Here is a 25630-nt window from a genome sequence, read left to right as displayed (position 1 = left end):
TAAAACAGAAAATGGCTCCCCAGTCCTATCCCTATATGGTTCTCAATTCCCTAGGTTGTAACCACCTGGCTACAAAAATGGGGAAGGCGAAATCTCTGAATTATTTCCTTTACTATCTGTTGGTAATGTGTTCCTCTATTTTTTTTTTTTTTTTTGTTTGTTGTTTTTTTTTAGTCTATACAGGGATGTTAAGCAAGTGATTAGACTTTGCTTTACTGTGAAAGGATTTTGGTTTATAAAGAGTTGAAGCTTCTCACAAACACTGGCTATGTACTTCCACAAGCTTTTCACAGAATTAAAAAGACAGTATCATACTGTTATTGGCACTGGTTTAACCACCAAATGTTTCCCTTGAGATGCAACCTGTCATCACTCTACTTTAGAGTATGGATCTCTCTTGCAGAATCCAACCTTTGAGATCACAGATCTTTAGGCTAGTCTGTCCTATTTTCACCTCCCAATTCCAAAGTCAAATGATTATGTTTGGTTTTCCTGCTGGTCCCCAGCCAAGTAAGTTTCTTTTTAATCTTTTGCATGTAGCTGCTAAAAAATATTCCAAATAATAAGAGTCATTTTTTTGTACTGTATCTAAATAAATGCTCACTAGGTGTCTTCTCCTTTGTTACCCTCTTTTGGTAAGTTATGTCTGTACAAAGTTGAATCATATCTCTTTCATTTCTTGAATTAACACTTTATTGAGGATTCTAATAACTTCCCTGTACTTTTTGTGCTCTAAAATTTTAGGGTTTCTTAGAATGGTTTTCCCAATCCTTTTTAGAGTTGACTTTGAGCATTACCACTTGAGCCAGCTCAAAGTTCCCTGGTTTTTGCATTAATGGAACTCATTTTATCAAATGCTAAACAAATCTGCATTTTGAAAGCAATTATGGTGGATTTTAATGACATCTTTAAAAATATGTGCGTTCATTTTATTTAGGAACTGCTCTGGTCCTCACCCCATTGGTTTAAGTCCCAGAATTTATGATTCTCGTTTGGGGTAGAGATAGCTTATTACCTGCTCTACATCAAAACATGCTCTCTGGAAGAAATCTGATAGTATTCTATCAATGTGTGAATTTAAGTCATAATGTTACCTTTTTTAGGGACGTGAGTATTTGCATAAGAGCCTTATCTCTAATTGCAAAGTGACACTCTTGAGACTGTTAAAAGAAACTATTGTTCAAGGTAGATGGAATTAGAAGACCCTCACCATGTGGGACTTACATGCCAGCTGAACAGACCCCAGATTATCAGTGCAGTGACGGAAGCAAAGTTTGACAGTACTTATATGCTTTACTTATGAACTGGATTTGGTATCTTAGAATATTTTCTTTGAAAAGGTAGTTCCATTTTTGGCTTTCTTGCTTCTTCATAGTGCCAATCTAGGTCAACAGGAGTAAGTGAGACCATTGTTCCATATTCCGCTTAAAAAGAGAACACTACTTCAAAGACAAGAACAACATCACCTGACAAAAATAAAACAAGTTATCGGTTTTAAAACATTGTGCTTATGTGTGCCTGTTCTTCTTAACTTTTTCAGGGATTCAAGTTATTTTAGGGTACCTATTCTGGTTCATTGTACCTATTCTGGTTCTATATCTAGCACAATAAAGCCACTTAAATAAAAAAATTAATATAGAATTCATTTCCAAAAATGTCTTAAGGAAAGAATTACAATTTTCCAAATTGTCCCCTCCCACCTTCTGCTAAAAACAAAACCAAAACTTAAAAACATACAGTTAATTCCTTGAGCAAACAAAAGGGGATTTTATCCAAATTCCTTTAAAGGGTATTTAGGGCTTTTAAATGTAAAACAGATAAAACAGACTACTCAAAGAAACAAAACCAACACTCCATAATGTACCTTTTAGCTATATTGACTTATAAAATGTTTCTTTTGCTGATCACACTTAGTGGTTACAAAATTAAACCTGTTGCATTTCTTGATAGTCACCCTGGTTCATGAATTGTCAGGTAGTAACAGGAAATAATTTGTTTTTGAAACAGAGGGGTTACATAAATGTATTTTATTCCAAATTGCATTTTATATACAATTTTAGCCACTTTTCACATTTATGTTTGCAAAATTAATATACAAATGTTAAAAATATATATTTATATATAATTTTATTTTTAATTTATATAACATTGTATTTTATATACATTTTGTAAATATAACTGTTATCTACCAAGAGGTTCAGATCCTTTGTATGGCTTGTAAGCTAGAGCTGACCTGCTAAGGATATTTGTAATATGACTTATGAGCCAAGATCAGACCAAATTCTTTATGAAATCAGCATGTATCTTTGAAATCTGACCTTTTTTGTCTTTTGAAAAGAGTTTAATACATGAAAGCTAGCTGACTATATAATTTCTTCCAGATTCATTCATTTAATAAATGTTTATTGAGTACCAACTTGTACCAAATACTATGCTACTTCTGAGAAAACAATGATTAACAGGACATAATCCCTGGCCTTAGAAAGATCATATCCTAGTGGTAAAGACAGACTTTATTTTAAAACTCAACACATTAATAAAATATTTACATAGTATGTTATGAAGGAAATATTCAAGCTGCTACGATAGGAATTGGTGCAATAAAATGTTTGGGTAGGTTGGGACAGCAAGGATCAGAAAGAACCAGCTATGTCAAAAATGGTAAGGGTTGATGGGTCTGTTTCCTCCCCATCCTGTCACTTCTTCCCTAAAGTAAAAACTTAACTCTCCAACTGGATACAGTGGCCAAAGAACATGGTACTCTACTTCCCTAGTGGTATATTTTAATGCACGGTATAGCTATATGTGTACCTTAAAAAAAAAAAAAGTACAGTCTATGTCTTCTGGCAAAGGACAGAAATAAATGCACCCTCTAACTATCAAAATACTACCCAGAGACGCCGGGCGCAATCGCTCCCGCCTGTAATCCCAGCACTTTGGGAGGCCCAGCACTTTGGGAGACCACCTTAGGTCAGGAGTTCGAGACCAGCCTGTCCAACATGGTGAAAACCCGTCTCAACTAAAAATACAAAAATTAGTCAGGTGTGTGGTGGTGGGCGCCTGTGATCTTAGCTACTTCGGAGGCTGAGACAGGAGAATCACACGAACCCAGGAAGTGGAGGTTGCAGTGAGCCAAGATTGTGCCACTGCACTCCAGCCTGGGTGACAGAGTGAGACTCTGTCTCAACAAAAGCAAAACCAAAACAAACAAACAAACAAAACTACCCAGAGAAATTCTGAACAAAGTCAATCACAGTTTATACAAGGCTTCTTTCCCCTGAGGGGATTGCACTGTGAATCTCAGGACTATAGACTCCACAGCCATGAAATAAAACCTCCAATCTTGGTATGAAAACATAATCTTGATTTCTCTCGATGAGTTAGATACACCATAATCTGCAAATAAGAAAGGAATGTAGGATGTTAAAAAGAGGGAAACATTTGCCAAGATGGTCCAGTTCTCCCAGGTGGTCATGAGATCTTTGTTATTCTAAAATCTGGGATCCAATCAGGGGAAGGCAGGATGACAGAATGTAGTGTCTGACGCCTTAGCCACTAGAGGGAGAAAGTGTGCCTCTGGTGACTAGGGAGCCAATGAAAGTTAACTCTTGAAAAGGACAGGCTTCAAGGAAGCTAAATTAAGCTCCAATAAAGCAGGTGCAAGGGCTACATCAACTTGGTAACTTTGGGGAACCTGAGGATGTACCTTTAAGATTTCACAATGGATCCTCTACTACCAAATAATTAAATTGTGTAAACTATCAAACACATTTCATCTTAATTTCGATTACCTTTATTTCATATTTTCAAGGATCTCTATAACTGTACACATACCTAAACACTTAGGTTCAGTTTTTAGGAAGGACTTATGACAATTTAGAGAACTTATGTTATCCTTTATATATTGGGCATTTACATATTATAAACGACATACATATTTTTTGAGGTAATTTAAGACAAAAATATTTGCTGTCTGTTGGGATAATTAGAGAGACTTACTGGTTGTCTACTCAGACTTTCCCAAATATGACTTTAGGAAAACTAATTTTATTTAAATAACTGGCAACTAAGTGTTTAAAAATCTGCCTTACCAATATATAACTCACAGGAACTGCAATTTTCCTTAAAATCATCATAATGTTATTGCAAGCCTGAGCCCAAATAATTTCTCTCCAACGAAAATTTGTTAATCTTGTTTGCTGTATCACACCATCTACCATTTTCTATAGTTAAACAAAAGGAGACTATCGTTATAATTGTTTAATAATACAATGTACGGCAAAAAACCTTTCAAGAAGTAATTCATTATAAAAGCTACAGTGTCATACAAGTTATATGGTATCCATTATTTAGTGTCGATGTGAATTCCTTCCCCATATCAAAATGTAAAGACACTATCCAAAATTACCTATAGAGTGGTGCTTAAGGTACCGTTGACGATTTAATTTTCAATATATCGTTTTTTTTCTCAGCAGAAAAAAAAAAACCTCAACAACTATTTCTGGAATTCTTCAAAGGAGTAGGAGTACGGTGCCTGTCCCGACTCTTCCAGCATTGATTTTCTTCACAATCTGTGATATGGTTTCTCAGAAACACCGTTTGGCAGTCCTGATAATTTCATGTGTTTTCAAATTTCAGCCACCCAGACTACACAGTTCACTATTTTCAGCTCCTTTCATTTTCCTTTTCCCTTTAATTATACAAGTCTCTATTCCCTCTTTTCGCAAATGTGGTCAAGAAAGATACTAAATGCTACTATTTGCAGAAAGAATATGCATTTGTTTTTCTCTTGACGGTTCACCTAAGTTCTTTCCAAATAAACAAACTGTGATTGATAGTGATAGGTACTTCAAGGGTAGCAACTTCTCGGACTCTCATCCATTCCGTTGACTTTGGGGGACGTGGCACATGCCCCAGGGGAGAAAAAGCAAGTAAACACTTTAATTTTAAACTTGCGCTGTTAAAGCACTTTCAAAATAGTAATAGTTGAGCTTCATCTCAGACGTGAATGTCTTTCTCAGTCTATTCCCCAGGACCCCTCTTATGCCGCTTCATGTCCCGGTCAATGCGGTGCGTTTTCCGAAATGGGGCCGCAGAGTTGCCGGCGGAGACCAGTGGGTGGGAGGCTCCACGCGCACTCCGCGACTCGGGCCGGGACGCGGCTCCCAGACTCCGCGCAGGGCGCCAAGATCGCCGCCCCGCTCCCTTCCCCCGGCCTCCCCACCAATCCCAGTTTGAAAGAAAACTTCACGCGGCCGAAATGAACGTCCCCTCACCGCTCCAAGCCTCCAGCCGGCAGAAAACGTGAGATGTATTATGACACGGGGAGGGGGGGAAGGGGGTCGCCGTGGCACACTCGGAAGTGGGTTACCTGGCCCCCGTTGGGGGCGGGGTCCGCAGTCCGGGGACCAACGGGCTGGGGGCGACGCGGACGGGCGCGCGGGTGGGCGCGAGGGAGTGCGCGCGTCGCGGAGCCTCCGGGGCAGCACTTGTCCTGTAATCGATTGCCGAGCGCGCCGAGCGGCTGAGCGCGCAGACACGCGCACACGCGCGCGCACACGCGCTCCCATACACACACGCACAGGCGCTCGGGCCCCGCACACACGCACGCGCGCGCACGCACGTCCGTCCGCCCGCCCGCGCCCGGGGCTCCGCTGCCCGCCGCTCGCCGCCGCCGCCGCCGCCGCCGCCGCCACCGCCGCCGCCAGCCCGCCCTCCGCCCGCGGGCGTCTGCGCGAGCCCGGCCGGCGGGGGAGATGTGCTCGGGCTCCACCGGATCGGTTTCTCGGGGTTTGACCAGCTGTCCCGGGCTAACCCTGCTCCTCGCTGAAGATGGAGGAAGTAAAAACAGGATTACCCTTAGCTACAGATCCACTGCCTTAGTTTCCACCACCAACTGCAGTGCACAAACACACGTTAGGCACAGGAAAGAAAGAAAGACAGAGGACACATTAACAGTAAACACAAACAAAAGGGTGATGGGATTATTTTACTGCATGCACTGCTGAGGTAAATCTCCGCTTGGCTTTTGCGTGGTGAAGAACAGCTCTTGTTTTATTTGTCTTCTGATTCATAGATTATATATAAATATGTGTATGATTTGCAAAGGGGGGAGTGTTTTCAAAGTTAAGTGTAATTATATAGCATCTCGTTTTGCACTGTGGTGTGATCAAATGACTTGTTGCTGTTAACCAGTAATAATAATAATAATAATAATAATAATAATAATAATAATAATATAGGTATTTTTCTCTGGGAGGGATGGATTGTGGTTCTGATTAGGGTAATGATTTTTGTAAAGGACGCTCAGGGAATCGGGTTGAAGATGATGTCCTCTGCCTTAATTTATCGTCCCCTCCTTGTAATCTGTTTCTGGGATGTTAATCGATTAATCAGTTCTCATCTCTATAGCTGTCATGAATTTGGACTTGTTTTGCTTTGTTTTAACTTGAATTCCAAGAAGAAAGATTGGGTAGGCTGGAATAAATTGCAGCTGTCCAGATAGAAGGTAATATCCAGATCCTGTTGGAATTAAAACAAAAAACAAACAACAAAAACCCCTGGTATGACATATGTAAAAAGGCAGCAGTTAAATCACTTTGACAGGTTCTAGTATGGGCGAAAGAGATGGAATTAAGATTTAATTTTTTTCTTTTTTGCCAAGGGCCAAAAACAGTCCTGTGAAGTTGGCCTAGGTTCCTAGCTGGGTTCTGCCTGACTGTCCCTCCCCTCTACCCGCCCCCCCCTCCTTTTCTTTCAGTTTTCTTGTCTTAGCTTTTGGTCGATTCTTAAGGAACCGGTGGATCAAGTTTTTTCTCTTGTTAATCGCATTGCTATAGCACTGACTGACCTCTCTCTCTCTCTTTTTTTTTCCTCTTTCCTGAAAGTACGTGGTGCCATTCCTGAGTGACTTTTCCTACTAGACCATCCCAAAGGGACGAGGGGGAGGGGTGGAACAAGGAGGAGGAGGAGGAGGACGAGGAGGAGGAGGAGGAGAAGGGGGGGTGTTCCTTCTCTCTCATTTCTTGGTTTTGTTTATCAGCCGATCTGTTTGCTGGATTTGGGCTTGGAATGACCCACCTGTAAAGTGCTTTTCCTTCCTCCTCCCCTTGAACTCTGCAGGGGGCTTGGCTTGGAGGGGGCAAGGGAGGGAAAGAGAGAAGGGGGAAACACAAAAAACTTCTTTCTTTCTCCCTCCGTTTATCTTCAGCCCGACATTGTCACCTCCTCTTTGAGGGGTTAGAAGAAGCTGAGATCTCCCGACAGAGCTGGAAATGGTGATGAATCTTTTTTAATCAAAGGACAATTTCTTTTGTATGTACATTTCGTTTCTCTTTCTCCTTTTTCTTTTTCTTTCTTTCCTTCTCTGAGGGTTAATAACCATTTCATTGATGGGGCAGCCTTCTTTCTCTTCTCCCTGACGTTTCTTTCTTTTTAATGTGTGTGTGTTAAATGTGTACATTTTTAAAGAGATAAGCTCATTTGTAAAATATCCGAAGAAACTGCTCCTCTTTTAAACTTTACGGATCTCTTTCTTAAAAGCCTTATGTAATCATAATTTAAAAGAATGTGATAACAGTACAGCAGGTTGAAATTTAAGTGCTATGTAGTGACTGAGTTGGGAATTTGATCTGATTATTCCATAAAAAAGAAAGAAAAGTTTTTTTTTTGGGTGGGGGTAGTAAGGGAGGGTGGTGGTGAAAAAGGGGAGGGGAGGGAGAAGGGAAGTGGTTTTGGAGACAAGAAGTGAAGCTGCCTGTTTTCCAGTAAGTAATGGAGAAATTCCAGGAGCCAGGGCTAAATATACTTGGCGATCAATACAGAAATGGCTCATTGTGAATAATTTAGCTGCTGGTGCAGTGAGAGTTTTGAAACTAAAGGCAAAAAGGACCAAGGCCGAAGGGGGGAAAAAGTAAAAATCTTCACAGAACTTGTCAATTCTTAAACTTTTTTTTTCCCCACAGAATACAGTTAGATTATCGATCTTTTCATTATGTGAATCAAAGCTAGGGGGTGTCATCTCATATAGTTTACTTTTATTTCTGAGAATTATGTTCTGTTTTGTGTCATTTGTGCATGAGAATAATTGTGCAAAGTTTTTTTTTTTTTTAAGTGATTCTCTCTAGTATAACCAAAGTTTATGAAATTTTCAAAATCAGACTGTATTAAGTAGGCTTGGCATTTGTATCCAAGCATGGTCTGGCAGGAAATTAAGGTTACATTGAACAGGTGCTTACACAGAACTTGGGGTAGGCTAAAATGTCAATACAAGTTAGGGAGTTGGCCAACTGCTGTAGAAATCTTCAAGACACCGTTGGGCACTAAGTTTTTTGTTTTGTTTTGTTTTCTTATGTTTGTTTGTCCTCCCCCTCCCTATTAGAACATGATGAACCAACTTGCAACAATTGTGAATAGAGCTATCTGTATACTGGGGAAGTCCTCAAACTGCAGTGTGATTGTGGGAAGTAGCGAATGGTAAAACACTTAAATCCCAGTTAAAGCTGACACATTTGAGGTGGACCCCTTATTTTTTCTTTAAACCCAGTAAATTTTGATTAAGACAGTCATTCTTTTTTTGCTCTAGCCCATCTCACTGCACACTTATCTTTCCTATCCTATCTCCAGCAGGAATCAGATCATTTGCAGAAAGAGTTCAGTGACTTGCAAATGAGCACATACAGTACACTGTGTATGTTTCTGGGCACAGGTTGCAGCAGCAACATGGACCAACTGCTTGGAGCTTCAAATAAGTTAAGAATTTGATGGCAGATACTGAAAGGAATCATTGTATTAAGGGTATAATCTTTTGTTTTGCAGCATTGCACTTTGACTATGGAAACAGAGGCTATTGATGGCTATATAACGTGTAAGTATTAGTTTTCATTAATTTGTTATTGGTAATAAAGTTGCCTTTGTATTACCTGTGTTTTAATTCCTGGATTATGAAACTTTATTAAGAATTCTGTACTCTTTTTTTCTATCTGTTCACAATTTCACCTTTAAATGAGTTTGAGAAAATAACAGCACTGAAGTGAAATAAGAAGGAAATATAGAAATATACTAAGTTAAGTAGTATATTTAAATCAATAGTAGCTAGCAGATCAGCACTTTCCTGCTTTTTATAATTTACTTTGTTGTAAGTTTAGAATAGTCCAGGTTTCATATATGTCTATTAATATGATGTGTACTAAATATTTACTTCTCTGTAACCTAATTTTTCAGACATACTATGTGAAAGAGAATTAGCTTTCCTAACTTGACATTTCTTGAACTACCTGTCTTTTCCATCCTCTCTCTGATAGCCAGCATTTTGGAAAATGCTCATTATATATTCTGTGTGCTTAACAATTAAATTAGATGTTAAAAGAAAAGTTATTTCTTTCAACTGAAAGATACTTTAGAAATCAACAACTTATATATTAAGATAATGAAGTTTTGTTAATTTTTTTTATTGTGGGTTGATTATGGCTTTTCATCCTTTCATTCAACTGTATATTTCTAATGGTATTTCCTTATAGTTTTTTTTAAGGGAAAAAAGTATTACCTTACAGTTTGAAGGCTATGCATGCCATTGCGTGTATAAAGCAAAGTTAGTAATTGCATCTTACATGACAATGAATAGAAACCAAAAGATTATATTTTGTGAAAGCAGGTGACAATGAGCTTTCACCCGAAAGGGAACACTCCAATATGGCAATTGACCTCACCTCAAGCACACCCAATGGACAGCATGCCTCACCAAGTCACATGACAAGCAGTAAGTCTTTGTTTTATGATTTTTTTTTTTTTTCTATTTCTCCAGCAACAGACTTGAATTTGTTAGGTCTGTGGGGTCCTCTCACATTGTGGTATAGCTACTGTTATAGATTTTGCTAAAGAAAGAACAACACAGATTTATTCCTGTTCATTCTAGTATTATAAAACATGAGCCTGCTTACTAGTCTGAACTATCCCAAGGTGGCATTTGGGAGCTGGTGCTTACCTGTATCAGGTAAGAAAGGTTAGAATTTGCTGGTTATTGTTTTGACTTGCCAGGTTTATGACTGGATTTTTTGTTGTTGTTGGGTAAAAAATGTGGAAACGTCACTTCCAAAGGACTCTTCACATTTAATAAATGAAATAATTTTATATTGCCTTGGTAGAAAGCTAAACTGTCAGTGATAAAAGTATAGTGTTACTTGCTTTTAAAAAATGTGAAAGTTTCTTCTCCAAAGCATTGGAAGTGAAGTGTAATTGAAAATTTATAGAACTCATTTATATCCATTTCTCTAACAAGGTTGAAAGTCTTTTGTTCAGAGAAGAACTGATAAAATTTGGAAAGATGTTTTGAATTTGTAGGAAAAGACAGTTTTGGGTACTATTTTTGATAAAGGGTCATTTGCTGATGTAATATACATTGTTTTTGTGTAATAAGATGCAACTTATGTGCTGTCAGTGACAGAAGACAAAATACTTTCCTTTATTAAGAATATGGTTGCTTTTTTCTTAATTACCGTTTTATCAGTTTAGTTATCAAGTACAAGTGCTTTACTACTCTTACTCAAAAGTAATTTGAAATCTTGTTTTTATACTTTTGATTTATATTTTATTCTTATATGTTATAGAGAGGACATTGGACCTACATGTAAATATAATTAAATTTACAAGTTTTCTGTTTTGGCGATATGTGAAGGAAAGGCATTTTCTTTCCTTTCTTTCCCCCCTGAAGATTTAATAACTAAGAAAAGTGAATCATCTACTTAATTGTGAGCGTATTCAGAAATGTATTCTGACTATCCAGAGAGGGCAACTTTTTTTTTTTTTACTTCTAACAGCTCTCGAAACTTTTAATTTATTATAAAGCTACGAGCTTAGTAATTAGTAAAGACTACTGAATTATAAGCAATTTATATAGAATACTATTGAACACATTTTGCAATTTATTAACTTTAAGTAATTTTAACTATTGACTTGAAATTATGATTAAGTTATTTGAATTTGCTTTATTTATTTAAAAGTTGTAGTTCTTTTAAGTAATGAGCATTTCCTAAGAAAATTTAATTCTAGAAGCAGTCCTTACAATTCCTTTATCATTTAGAAAGAAAAAACTAGTAAAGTTAGTGAGTGAATGTATACTAAATTATCATGCTAATCTCATAATGAATCTTCTGCATTCTTTTTTTTGCTAGTTGATTTGATAAAAAATATACTATGACTACAATTTAGGCAATAGAATTTTTACATTTCAATATACTAGTTATTTGGTGTAATGTTTTTATTTCTCACATAGCTCACACAATTTCCCAAAGAGTAAAAAGAGATTAATATGTAGTTTCTATTAGTTAGCTGTTGGCTTTAGAAACATTGCATGTATCGGGTAGGGAGTAACTGTTAATCAGAGACTCGACTGTCATCCCCTAGACACAACCACAGGAAAATGCTTGTCAATTGGTTAATTGACTGCTTTATTTGTGAATTTGATTCTGGTTTTTCAAGTACTTGCTTCAGAAAGGCAGTTCACTCATCTTTTTAAATAAACAGTGCAGAGTGTAGGCATGATCAATTTGAACAAATAAGAACTGTGCTTTTGACATTTGAGCTTTTCTCACCCAACAACAGTAAACTTATGTTTGGTAGAGAGTTTTTAAACTTACTAGCCTGTGGCAATTCCATGTTAGTACAGGTTTTGGCTAAGATGCACGTGTTTTCAGATTCTTTTCCAAAAAGTTGCAGGTTAAATATTTTGGCTCTCACTTCAGAGCTGTCTCTTGCATCCTTTATGTAGCCTCTATTTACAGTATCTAGGTTACCCACTTAGGTGTTAGATGGAGAAGATACCCATTTTTCCTCTCTGTTAGATCTAGGAGAATATCAGCATTTTAGATTGCCAAAGCAAATAGTGATAGAGAGGAACTCTTGTCTATTAATTAGTACAAGAGACCTAGAATTGGTCACTCTGATGTTTTTCTGTGACTTGGAATAATTTTTGTGTGCATCTGGCCTGTCAAATCGCTTGTGTCTGAGATCACTGGTTTTCCTAAATCCCTTTACATGCATTGTTGACTTTGTTAAATGAAAAGAACTTATTTATTTTCTGCATTTTTTAATATCTTCAAGTATACTTCCTGGAGGGTGGCTGCTTCCAAAAACAGAATTGCAATTTTGATTGAAAGTGTTAAAGCTAAAAGTAAATGTGAAAACCTTTAAGACAGTTTCTAGTAGCAGGAAGGAGAGGATGGGAATATATGTGTAAGGAGGAAAAAAAGTTATTTTTAAACAGTTAAAAAAATAAAATAAGTAAAATCTTTTTTTTTTTTTTTTTTTTTTTTTAAATAAAACAGCTAACGCTCTGGTCAAAAAAGTATCAATAAGGCATGAGAGCTCACTTATTTTGACTTTAGGAAGGTGGTCAGTACTACTGTAAGGTCCCAGCATTTGTTTGAGCTATTTGGTAACTCTTCTAAGATGAAGGGTCTCTGTGCAACTTGCTGCCAGCTATTGTATAAAAATAATGACAGCAGCTATCATTATTTGACAGTGCTAGAATAGAGCACTGGTGACTTGGGAGAAAACTAAAAATGTTATAGTGCCTGACAGTTTTTGGTTTTGAAATTTAGCATGTAAGATAAACTTAAGAAGAAGTAAGAGATATTAGTGATTCTAACATTTTATAATGACTACTTCCTATGGTTTCGAATGAATTTTCTTAGAGAACTTTAAACTTTTTCTTCTGGAATAAGGATCTCTTTGATAAGAAGATGGGCATTGTTGCCTGAGATCGTTAGTGTACATATTGAGTCTGCTGACAATCTTCTGTGTCAGGGATGACAGTATATGCCTTGATGGCTATTGGAAATACACAGTGTTAAGTGATTTTTAAAAATAGAATCTGGGAGTTAAGAATCTGAGACAGGCATCTCAGATAGAACAATATAAAAATACTCCATATTGTATTTCGGCCCATCAGATGAAACTTACTTTGTGATTCCTTCTATTTCTTGGTTAGCTCATTTCCTATTCTTGCATAGTTGTTCAGTATTGGTTTCAGACTGTTCTATACCGGCAACTGACTATTTTGAAAATTGTTTAAAGTTCAAAATTTTTAAATTAATTTCATTTTCCTTATCTATTTTTTATAATGTTTATGTATAAATTTACTTTGCAAGTAGTAACTTAAATGGGTATGAAAATACATCATGATGCAAAATTTGTTTCTATTACTTTAAAGCTCTTAAGTGGATCAACTGTACAGTCAATGCTATTTATCAGTCTGATGCCCAAGTGGCATGTATGGAATCGGAAGAAGTAGTAAGTCTAGTTTTACAAGGCTCTGACCAATAATCAGGTCAGGGAATCTAGTTTATTCTTTTCAGAGTACTTCACATTAGTTTTTTTCTTAGCTAGTTTCCATTTTTGGAACCTAGTGAGGCAGAAGTATATTATGATTTCTATTTTTCATATGTGGAAATTGAGGCTTGAAGAAATCAATTTACCTCTTAGAGAACTTAGCAGAAAGATGAAGTTATCAGGATTGGGACATAAAATTGTGACATTACCTTGTGGGTAAATTAGATAACTGCTATCTCTACAATGTCACCTTCTCAGGGTGTCTGCCGTGTCCAGTACTGGCCCATATTTTTGTGACGAAAACAATATTTCAGAAATAGAAGAGTTACTATGAGGGTGGGGTGATATCAGATAATCTTTTCAAGTGGGTGTTCTAATGCACTTTTTGAAATAGAGCTTATATTATGGGAGTCACCAGCTTTCTGAGTTGTCTTCTGTAGCTTAGTTTGGCGGTCACCCTTGGTTGGATTGCTATAGGACACACCCTAATGTAACACCAGATGGGCTTGATGTAAAATCTTGTTCTGTTTTAAGTCACAGTACTTAGGTTTGTGTATATACCCAATGTACTTTACATTTAGTTTTTATTTATTAGGGAATTAAATAAAAATAGTTCTGATTTAATTTCTTTACAGGTATCAGAGATAAATGTCATAACTATGTACGAAAAAAGGAAAAAAAGGGAAAAAAAGAAAGTAAAGGATGTATAGATTTGTTGGATAATTAACAGCAAAAGTGCTGTAATTTTTTCTTTGCACCTCATTCCACTCCCAACTCCCCATCTTTTTAGGCTGCTTAGTACTGAGAATTAAAGTCTGTTTTCAAAAAACAAAACAACTTATGGCAGAATGATTATCCTTATTGTCTCTATCTTTGTTCAAAATCTGTCTTTCCCACTAGAAGTACTTTTTTAAAAAAAGGTGATATGATTGGATATGTACTATTGATAGTCTTCCTGTAAGCCGCAATGAATTTTCGTCTCTGGGTTCCGTGCTCTTCTCTCCTAACTTTTGATGTATTGATATATTTTGAATATTTACATATTTTTATCACATGTGGAAATATCAGTAGCAGGGTTCCAGTCCTAAAATGAGGTAGAATATGTTGTTTTTCTTCACTTTTTTTCCTTTTTATCTGTTTATGTTAAAGGTGTTTATTGACCTGTTAGTATTTTCCTTTTGTGAATTAATTGAGACCCAATATATCTCTGTTTTGATATAGGTAAGGCACATTTAGGGATAGTTCCCTTTATTATAAATGTTATAATCACCACTGGAACTAGAGAAGGAAGAGGGACATCCTTTATTGAGTGCACTTAGTATATTAGATGCTTTACTTATTATTTCACTTTGTCTCCACATCAATTCTGTGAGGTAGGCATGTAATTACTCCATTTTATGATACTTAAAACTGAGGCTCAGAAGCAGTAGATTGTGAGTGGTTAAAAATATGGGCTTTGCAATTTTGCTGGCCTGGGTTAGAATTCCTATTTTGCTGTGTGACCTTGGCCATGTCACTTGACATCTTTGAGCTCCAGTTTCCTTATCTGTAGAATAGGGATAAGCAATACTTACCTCAGTGGGCTGTTGTGAGATTTCAATAAGGCAATATATGCAAAATACTCACCACAACTTCTGGCACATGCTAAGACTCAATAAATAATCACTGCTGCTATTACTCAGAGCAGTCAAGTTACTTTTTTATGGACCTATGACTCATAAGAAAAAGGATTTGTTTTCAAATCCAAATCTATTTGAAATCTGGGTCTTTTGCTCTTTTCTGTTTGTTGCACAGGTCCAGGGAAGAAGGATAGGGATTTCTGATAATTTTGGGTAAAAATTGAAGCAGAAACCCTCCATTATTTAAAGCATCTATGAAGATTTTGGTTAAGAAAGAAATAGAGTATGTTGATATGTCAGAATTGGGGAGGGGGCTGGCACTCGATGTTCCTGAGTATAGTTTTGTGGTTTTGATTATATGTAAAGCGCATCACTGCATATTATTGGTGTTCCAGATATACCAGTCATTACAAATGACAAAAGAAAACAATTCTGGTGATAGGGTAACCTGTTCCTACAGAGAATCAATTCTTTGAGAGTCCTTATCTAAAATCTAACCTCATTTGATGCTTCTGGTGGTACCATAAATTCTCACTTAGTGATACCTAATAAAATTGTTAGTTTAATTGTTGATTGTGCACTTTGGGGGTAGTAGTTTAGGTGTTTTAAATTTGAAGTAGGCTTAAATGCAATTATTAGTTATAAGCATTTGACATTTTGCTGTTCAATTCTAGTTGATCAATGCAATAAATATTTGTGGGATACCTCATATGTACCAGGTATTGTAAGGTGAATCCGAAGGTGAATAAACAGTATAGAGTCCTTTTCCTCCAGGAACTCATACTCTAGTGGGACAGACAGACATTAAGTAGGGCATTTTACTGTAGTAAACTTAGTGTCTTGATTATTATGGGGGATGAGAGGTGATGCTCGTTTGGAAAGATTTTTTAGAGGGAGAGACTGCTTGAGCCGAGACTTATTAAATGAATAGGACTTAGGGGAGAATTGGAAGACCTTTTCAGTAAATAACGTATCCACAATAAGAGGTGAGAAATAGCATGCAATATTCTGGGAAATACAAGCCGATTGGTATTTCTAGACTATAAAGTTGGAGTCTAGGAATTTGAGGCAAGGAATGATTTTGGAGAGTTAATCAAGGCAGGATAATGGAACATCTTGTATGAGAGGAAACTTGGCTTTTATTTTCATGGAAGTCAATGGTTTTAACAAAGTAGGGTAGGTGACTTCAGTCTTTTGACTGACATGGATCAATTTGACTACAATGTGGGGAAAAAGATTGCGGATGGGGACCAGTGTATAGGCAGGTGCATCTTTAACAGGCTGTTTCAATGATTGAGTGAGAAGTCATGCAAGGTAGTAGTAGTGGGATAAAAAAGAAGGAGAAGGATCTAGGTAATATTTAGCAGCTTAAAGTAGACAGTACTTGGGTAGTAGAATTAAGGAGAGAACAGAGTCAAGGATGACAGCCTCTAAATTACTGGATAGATGGTGGTAGGTTCTGTCAGTGAAGATAGCAAATACTGGAGCAAGTTTCCTGGAAAAGATTTAGCTTAGTTCAGTTCTGGTTTGAAGCACCTATAGGGTTCAATTTGGGAGGGGGATAGCAATTAGGCACATGGATATAGACCAAAGTATGAATTTTCCTAGTTAGAAAAAACTAATATTAGCCCATGTTTTGGTTGCTTTTCTGCCCATATTACTTTAACAGTAGTTTAATGCCATGTTTGAAAACATTCATGTCTAAGTAATTCTCAGTATTTGATCAGTGGCCTTGTTTCCCCAATTGCCCCATTAAATCAAAATTCTATATTGAATTGTATGTACACAGCCTTTAATAAACTCTTTGCTTAATGGAATCCTTTATGCTAGTCTCAGAAGTTGAATTAATTGATGTGATTGACTCACTGATTTTTAAACAAAAAGCTCTTCAACATTTTGTGGTATATCTAATATCATAACTTCTATGTTTTTTAAAAAAATCATAAGACTAATGTATGCCATATACTCCAGTGCCTCTACTCTAATGCTCTGTCTTTATTCTGCAACCTGTTTCTTTATAAATTAATATGCTATTGAAAATATTACATACTTGTTACAGGTTGTTAGCTAAATACTGGTCAATTCTGCCACATTAATAGCTGAAGAATTTCATACTCCTCACCAGAGCCTTTTTGAAGACTTTGAGATAAATATGCAGATACAGTATATATTATTTTAAAATGATTTTGTATATAATTTATTTTTAAAAAATATAATGTCATACCCCTTGGGATGAGGTTACCTAGATGGGAAAGTATAGTATAGATAATATATTAGTTAACATACTTATTCTAAAATATTTATTATAGAATTCCATCTTAAAAATGTAAGCACTGACTATCCAAGACACCATAGAATTCCAAATGAATGTTAATGCTAGAAACACTTCTTCTGAGACTTCCTGTATGTGGAGAGTCAGAACTCCCTAGAGAGGTATTTTTCATCTTTTGATCATTGATCCAGCAAACATTTATTAAGCACTTACTGTGTATGATGCATTGCTGGTGCTGGGGCTCAAAAAATAGGCTTGGGTGTTTTCTAGAGAAGGATGTTATCTTCAAGGGTCCAAACGAATTGATATTTTGTATGAGATCGTAATAATGCTTATTACATTTAGAAGTAAATGAGTGTGATATGCTAACTATGACTTACATCCATTTTAGATTAATGAACTGCTTATCACCTTTTACCTCCAAGAGTTTTTCAAATGTGTATAAATTTGAGGATGTACAGTGAAACAGACAAAAGGGCAACCAGCCACTTAGATAGGTTCTCACAGGCTAGCATTTCCCCACAGAATTATTTATAATGCAGGATTTGGCACTCATTTTTGCAAGTTCTGAAACTAGATTTGTGGCACACTTAGAGTAGATCTGTATCTCAAGGTTGACTGACATTAAAGAAGTTTACGAAATTGATATTTAAAATCAGAATGCCAATTCATGTTTAGATATTGATTAAAAATAACACACACACACACACACACACACACACACACACACACACACACATCCAACCAACAAACATAGGAGCTGGATCACTCTAGTTGGCTTCACCAGATCATTTTGTTCTTGTGAACTGACCTATATGGGTAATCAGTAAAGGTCATTTACTGAGCAAGGAATCTGAATAAAGGGAGTTAGTTATATAATTCAAATGTTTAATGGCATTAGACTAAGAGAGCCTAATATATTCAGCATCACAATAGAGATAGCATTGCTATTTGGATAATTATGGTGGAAATCCTTTGTCCAGTTCTCTCTCCTTTGAATGGACATGGATTTAGATTCCCTACATCAGTGTTCAACCAAAATACTTCAGAGAGTCGTTTTCTTTTCCCCCTTGGCTTCCTAGGCTAAACCCCCCATATTCAGTCTTTAACCTATATTAATACATACAATCAGGTTACGACCAGTTCTTTCTGGCCTGGGATCCATTCATTTTCTTTAATGTGATTTATATTTCTGCTTTAATTTGTAAAATGTTGATTTTACAGCCTAACTCGATGAAGACAATCTTATAATGCCCATAAAGGATACTTCCTTCAGCTACTATTGCCATAAATTCAAACTTCCATTCACAGAAATCTCGATAGGTGATGTGGTCAGCAGTTTAAGAGTTCTTAATATCTATTTTAGATGGAGATGGAAAATAGCATTACCACCTGAGAAAGATCCTTAAGCTAGTTGTTGATATAGAGGCACTTCCAGTTTATAGGTCAGAAGGAAAAAAAACACCAAACCAGTCTCTTGAAATTATTGAAGTGATCTGACCACAGTAAATGAGATTTTATAGCAAACTGTTGTATTTCATGTTAGTTAGTAGAAAAGCTGTCTTAATTACTGAGTGTGAATTAAGTAACTTTTCAAAGCATATAGATTTATTTGGGGGCCATACATTGATTATAAAGAAATTAATCAGGTGTGAATGTGAATCTTTGAGGAAAGATTTGAATCTTCGAGGAAGATTCCAGATGTGAATCTTTGAGGAAAATGGTCATGCCTCTTCATCCCTAGCATAAGCATTGTATGCATTGTAGGAGCCCTGTAAATATTTGTTGAATGAAGGAACTACTTAAGATTAGTATATTACATATGTCTATTTAAATAATATGCTTCTGACCTACTTGAAAAAAAATTTGGAAACTTGATTTCTTGTTGTTGAAATAATCCAAAATCCTAATTTACTTGTGATTTTTTTCTGTTTGGGAATGTGTTATTTTTATAATGTCTCACTCTGAAAAAGATTTTGTAATCTTCAAATTGGTCCCAAAAGCTGATCTCTAAGTTTCTAAACAGCTTTTATGTTTTCTGATTCTGTACAACCATGTTTAGTGGAATCCACATTAATGTTAATGTAGATGTTTCCATGATACCACCATCATCATCTTCATTACTACCATTAATATCTTGATATAGCACATTTAAGGTTACAGATTTAATTCCATACACTTGTAATTTTAAAGCCAGTTCTCTATCACTTATTTAAACTGTTTTTAGTAGCATATACAAGATGGAATGCTTCAATTAGCTTTTCTTATGCACTCCAGATATTTTGATGAGTGTATAATTAATCAGTGTGAAGTCACGTTCTAATGAATTAACATTCTGGGTGTCTACACTTTTGACGTTTTTGTCATTGCTCTCATTATCATTGAAGCTGTAGTTCTCCTTACACTTGTCTATGTCAGCTCTACCTACTTCTTACTAAGACATCAACATGCAGGGCTTGATCATATTTTGAAGTGCTAGGGTACTATGTTGCTCTGTTTTCAGTTGAATTGACAATGAGAATTTCTGGTTGAGTTCTAAAGAGGCTTAATTTCTTCTGCAAGTATATAAAACATTTTCTTTTATGGCCATTTTCATCAATGTCCTTGTTTTGTTTAAAAATACACATTTTAACAAGTAATATTTACATATGGAAATATCTTATCTGTCTTCTAATCAGAGTTATGCCAATATACTTATTATTCAGATGGTCTGAAGTAGATCACTTTATTTTCAACACATCTGTTGCTTTTTAGACTGAAAAGTGGCATTTCTATAGTTTTTAGGGCTGAGGATGTATGTTTAATTTCTGATTGTAAAAGGTCTGTCTCTTTCTGTTGGAAATGTTTGCTCAGATCACCCATATATCATCTAAAGCTTGAAAACTGAGCTATTCAATAATTTTTAGGTACTAAAAATAGGCAGTACCTAATCATTTCTGTGTACTGCTTTAAAATGATTTACACCTTAAAAACACGGACTCGAATGTAGTATTTGGAAATATAAAATGACTTCTATTACATTATTACATTTTTGAAAACTACTTGAAAGCAGCAATAGATTGTGATTGGACATAACTGAGAACTATAAAAATAAGTATGAGATTTTTCTGTAAGTCTGCTGTTTGTAAGTTCTCAAAGCATGAATTTACACACTGCCATCTGTCTGAATTATGACACATTAATGACCTAATGATAGTTTTAGGTTTAATTTTTTTTGGAAATAAAAACAAACAAAAAGAAACACCCCCGTACTGCAACAAAACACAATTTAAAATAAATTATTTTTACATAAATAATCACAGTAATGCTGTTTGCATAAATTTTGGGGGATACATTTGCATAGTTTTAGTTGGTCTTACATTTTGAGTATAATACTTGTAACAAATTTGAAAAGATTTTTTTTTCAGCCAGAGAAGCTGTAGTTAACTAGACAATTGATTTCATACAACTCTATGTATATGATAATGCCATTTATGTTTTTAAAAGCATATGTGTGCATGTGTATGCATGTGAATGTGTGAAAGCAAAGAATAAGAACAAGAAGGAAACGTCAAAACTTGATATAGTTTACTTTGGACTATAGGAGGGTAAACGGTATTTTATATTTTATTCTAAATAATTCTACATTCTTTAAGTCTCTTACAAAAAATAAATTCATATGTTATTTGTGTAATTTAAAGAAAAGACAAATGAATTCAGTCAGCCATCCTCTAAAAGAAAGTGTGGAGCCAGAAAACTGATAGTAGCTCTGATTACATCCATTTAACTTTGAAATTTCAGTGAAATTATAGACTCATAAAAATGATCAGCTGTCATCAATGATAAATACTGAAATCGGGCATTTCCATGTATAAATGCTATCTTCAGATTTATTCAATACTATCTTACTATAGATTTACTCAAAATATAAGGTATTTTCTTTTTCTTTCTTTTTTTTTTGAGACAGTGTCTTGCTCTGTCACCCAGGCTGGAGTGCAGTGGTGTGATCTTGGCTCACTGCAACCCCTGCCTCCCAGGTTCAAGTGAAATCTCGTGCCTCAGTCTCCTGAGTAGCTTGGATTACAGGTGCCCATCACCATGTGCAGCTAATTTTTAAAATTTTTTTAGTGTAGACAGGGTTTCACTAAGTTGGTCAGACTGGCCTCAAACTCTTGACCTCGGGCTATCCACCCGCCTCAGCCTCCCAAAGTGCTGGGATTACAGGTGTGAGCCACTGCGCCCAGCTCTTTCTTTTCTTTTTTCTTTCTTTCTTTCTTTTTTTTTTTGAAATGGAGTCTCTCTCCATCACCCAGGCTGGAGTGCAGTGGCGCGATCTGGCTCACTGCAACCTCCGCCTCCCGGTTTCAAGCGATCCTCCTGCCTCAGCCTCCTGAGTAGCCAGGATTACAGGCGCACCACCACGCCCGACTAATTTTTTTTTTTTTTAATGTATTTTTAGTAGAGATGGGGTTTCACCATGTTGGTCAGGCTGGTCTCGTACACCTGAGCTTGTGAGCCACTGCGCCCGGCATACTTTACTTTTCGTTTCATTTTGTTTCTCTTATCTTTTCTTCTCTCTCTCTCTCATTTCTTTCTCTTTCTCCTTTCCTTTCCTTTTTTCCTTTTTCTTTCCTTTTCCTTTCCTGAGATGGGGTTTCATTCTGTTGTTCAGGCTGGAGTGCAGTGTCACGATTATAGCTCAGTGCAGCCTGGAACTCCTGGGTTCAAGCAATCTTCTCAAGTATCTGGGGCTACAGGTGCATGCCACCATGCCCAGCTAATTTTTAACACTTTTTTTTAGAGTCAGGGTTTCACTCTCTCATTGTGTTGTCCAGGCTGGTCTTGAACTCTTGGCCTCAAGTGATCCTGCAGCCTCAGCCTCCTGAGTAGCTGAGTTTACAGGTGTGAGCCACCACACTTGGCTAGGTTGTTTCCAGTGGACTTTCCAAATGTTACATACTCTGAATTGTTTTATGAGTAATATTCATTCCTAGCATGAAATGTCATACACTAAATAATGTACATATAAATATTAAAATGACATATCAATATTAAGGAAACATTGTGGCATCTGCCGGCAAAAGAAATCTGAGTAGAATGAGTTAAAACATAGAATTTCAATTCTGTCTTGTATGTAACAAACAAGTTTACTTTTAAAAAAGAGCCTTGCGGCTGGGCGCGGTGGCTCAAGCCTGTAATCCCAGCACTTTGGGAGGCCGAGACGGGCGGATCATGAGGTCAGGCGATCGAGACCATCCTGGCTAACACGGTGAAACCCCGTGTCTACTAAAAAATACAAAAATCTAGCCGGGCGAGATGGCGGGCGCCTGTAGTCCCAGCTACTCGGGAGGCTGAGGCAGGAGAATGGTGTAAACCCGGGAGGCGGAGCTTGCAGTGAGCTGAGATCCGGCCACTGCACTCCAGCCCGAGCGACAGAGCGAGACTCCGTCTCAAAAAAAAAAAAAAAAAAAAAAAAAAAAGAGCCTTAGTCTGTTTTTCTTATTCATCAATTTAAAATTCCATTGAATGTTGCTAATTTTTTACATTAAAACTATTAAAGAGAAACTATTTTTAGCAAGACAACTTTGGTATGTTGCTAATGGAGGTAGAACCTGTGGAGATAACTTAAGGCCTATGAAAGAAAGAGCAGAGCTGTGAAGTATAGAGAGCATAGAAGAAAGCTGGAGCCAGAAGAAAGAAAATAAGCATAACAGATTCAAAAGTGGAGGACAAGCCACAGACTCCACTTGAGTTAGTAGATCCGCTGGAGAGAGCAATAGAGCAAATGAAAAATAGCATCTTTTCCTCCCCTTTTGCTTTCTTCACAAAGAAATAAATAAAGATAAATCAGAATTTATAAGTGAATCAAGGAAGCTGCCTGCTTAAGCGATGAGGAATTGTGGCAATAAGATTAGAATGGTTTCTGGTAGAATCTAAATGAATAAGCATTTAGATTCCGTAGAAAGAAGCATACTTCTTCAGATATTTGAAAGCCAGGGAATTGGAGATGGGGGTAGATTGGTTAAAAGAACTGTGTCCTAAGGGATTGATTCTAGAACAATTAGCCAATTAAAGCAGGATAAAAGTTAGTGGTGCCTAGTTATTAAGTTATATTAGTTATAAACCAGTGCTATTACCAGTGGCCATCTTGGACTAATCTATTGCTTTTATCTTTTGCAAAAATGATTGTGTACTATACTGTGTGTGTGAGAGATATCCTAACTGGTCATATTCCTGAATTATCACGGATGCGGTAAACTTTGATCTTGCCCCTCAGTTGTCTTTTTACTTTAGTGGGAAAGGAGATTGGTAGGGGGTTAGGGAGACTGCAAGGCTGCCAGAAAGAACTTTCTGTGCCTTTTTTTTTGCCCCTCTTGGGAGGTGGCAATGAAGAAGGAACTTGATATTGAGCAGATGAGATGGGGTTTTGCATCCAGTTTTTGTCCTCTGATCTCTGGTTTTTCCATTTTCCTCTTGAAGTGTCTAAGACACAGGCACTGAGGGTTCCAGAAGACTTTCTTGAGATCATACTCTGTTAGAGATTTAGAAGGCTCAGATTGGCTTTTACCCATTGAGACATTTTTAAAAAATTAATCTGTTTTAATACTGTAGTAAAAATTTATCAGATGTGAGATAAACTTTACATGTGTTTCATTGTTGAAGAAAAGGTTTACTAAGCCCATAAATAATAATAACAATAATAAAAAGATCAGTATATATTTAACTTGCTTAAAAAAAAAACAAATTTTAATTAAGTCTATTAAGAATACCATTTTATTTGTAAGGTACTTTTTTCAAAATGCTTTGACATCTAGCATAGTATGTGCTCATCAAAACTTGAGCTTAACATTTATGCAACCAGTGTCAGAGGAATCTACTCTTTTTGATAGCGCTTAGCATTTTATTACTGGAAAATAGTAAACATTTATTTATTTATTTATTTATTTTGAGACGGAGTCTGTCTTTGTCACCCAGGCTGGAGTGCGGTGGCACGGTCTCGGCTCCACTGCAACATCTGCCTCCCGAGTAGCTGAGATGACAGGCACCTGCCACCATGCCCAGCAAATTTTTGTGTTTTTAGTAGAGACTGGGTTTTACCATGTTGGTCAGGCTAGTCTTGAACTTCTGACCTCAAGTAATCTGCCTACCTCAGCCTCCCAAAGTGCCGGGATTACAGGCGTGAGCCACCGTGCCTGGCCAATAAACATGTTTTTAAAAATTACAGAATTGAGCAAGTTTTCCTGTTTCTCTCCCTTTGTGGTATATAAAGAAGTGGGACCTAATATGTCAAATATGTGGCCCCTGGACAGATATTTCATCTCTTGGAATCTCAGTTTTATTTGTAAAAAGTGGTTATTGCTCTCTGTCAGAGGAGTGGTAAGCATTAGAGACAATATATTTAAAGCTTCCAGAACAGTGACTGGCTCATGGTAACTTAGCCAGAATGATAGCTCCTATTTTATTGTTAGATAAAAGAATATGAAAAAAAAGTTGAATTGCATAATAACTAAGAGACAGATCCCACAAACATATATCAAATAGTCTTCTAGGAAGGACATGCTTTTAGTCTGCTTTTAATCAACAATAATTTTAAAAATTAGTCCAAACCATTGCATGGAACACAATATATCTGGATCACTTACTGAATATTTCTGCTTTTCATCTGTTTGAGTGCTGTCAGGTAGACAGACTCAGAGTTTTTGTTTGAAAAGAAATGTGTATGCAATATGAGACTATTAATTCTGTTGTATTCAAATCAATTATTGAAGAAATAAAAGTAAAATTACCTAATTAAAGTGAATCACACATAAACCTACTCTGTTTGTGAGGGGTATAATTGAAATGGTAATTAAGTGGTAGTAATGCATTTCATTTGAGGATGGCAATTCAGAAAATGTGTTTTCTGGCAGGTCTTGGCTGCATGGTGTACCTCCCTAGGTGACCTTGTCCAGAGTGAGTTTTTAGGATGGACTTATTTACTTGTATACTAGATGTGTTGGCGAATGAACTCCTAGTATATAGCTCTGAAATTTTATGAATTTCCATACTTATGTTGCTATATGTTATATTAAATTCATGTCTCTGTTGCATATCTGGAATTCTCAGAACCACATATACATACCCCAGCAGTGTTCTTTTTTTCCTCTTACCTTGTGTAGAATCAAGGATAAAACAGAATATTCAGTTTAAAAGGATTTCACATTAGAGTATATATAAACAGACATTTTCATGAGTGAAGTTTCACCTTTTTTGGGTCAGAGTTACTATTGTCATAGGCACAGGACAGTCGATCCCTAATTCCAAATGATATATATATATATATATATATATATATATATATATATATATATATATATATTTTAATCCAAGAATCCCTTCTCTAAAAGTTTGGATGCCTTTATCACTTCCTGTCCTTTTTATCATTACTTAACTT

At 36.4% G+C, this 25630-nt stretch overlaps 1 protein-coding gene across 12 annotated transcripts in view; it reads left to right on the top strand.

The window, feature by feature from the left end:
• Nucleotides 1–4677: 4677 nt before the first annotated feature.
• IKZF2 (IKAROS family zinc finger 2) overlaps nt 4678–25630 on the top strand; it is a 156827-nt gene continuing 135874 nt past the window's right edge. For 2 of the 12 annotated variants that reach the window (XM_030916603.1, XM_030916597.1), the window contains exons 1-4: nt 5703–6009; nt 7211–7314; nt 8818–8866; nt 9653–9757. In XM_030916603.1, coding sequence (XP_030772463.1) covers nt 8833–8866; nt 9653–9757 — 139 coding nt within the window. In that variant the 5' untranslated portion in view covers nt 5703–6009; nt 7211–7314; nt 8818–8832. Of the gene's footprint in view, nt 5305–5702; nt 6010–6850; nt 6887–7049; nt 7315–8456; nt 8476–8817; nt 8867–9652; nt 9758–9811; nt 9992–25630 lie in introns of those variants that run through there. The other 10 variants (XM_030916604.1, XM_030916599.1, XM_030916602.1 and 7 more) reach the window with 8 other exon arrangements.

The sequence above is a fragment of the Rhinopithecus roxellana genome, chromosome 14, assembly GCF_007565055.1.
Source record: "Rhinopithecus roxellana isolate Shanxi Qingling chromosome 14, ASM756505v1, whole genome shotgun sequence".
Classification (NCBI taxonomy): domain Eukaryota; kingdom Metazoa; phylum Chordata; class Mammalia; order Primates; family Cercopithecidae; genus Rhinopithecus; species Rhinopithecus roxellana.
The sequence above is the reverse complement of the archived record's forward strand: the minus strand, read 5'-3'. Positions and strand labels throughout refer to the sequence as shown.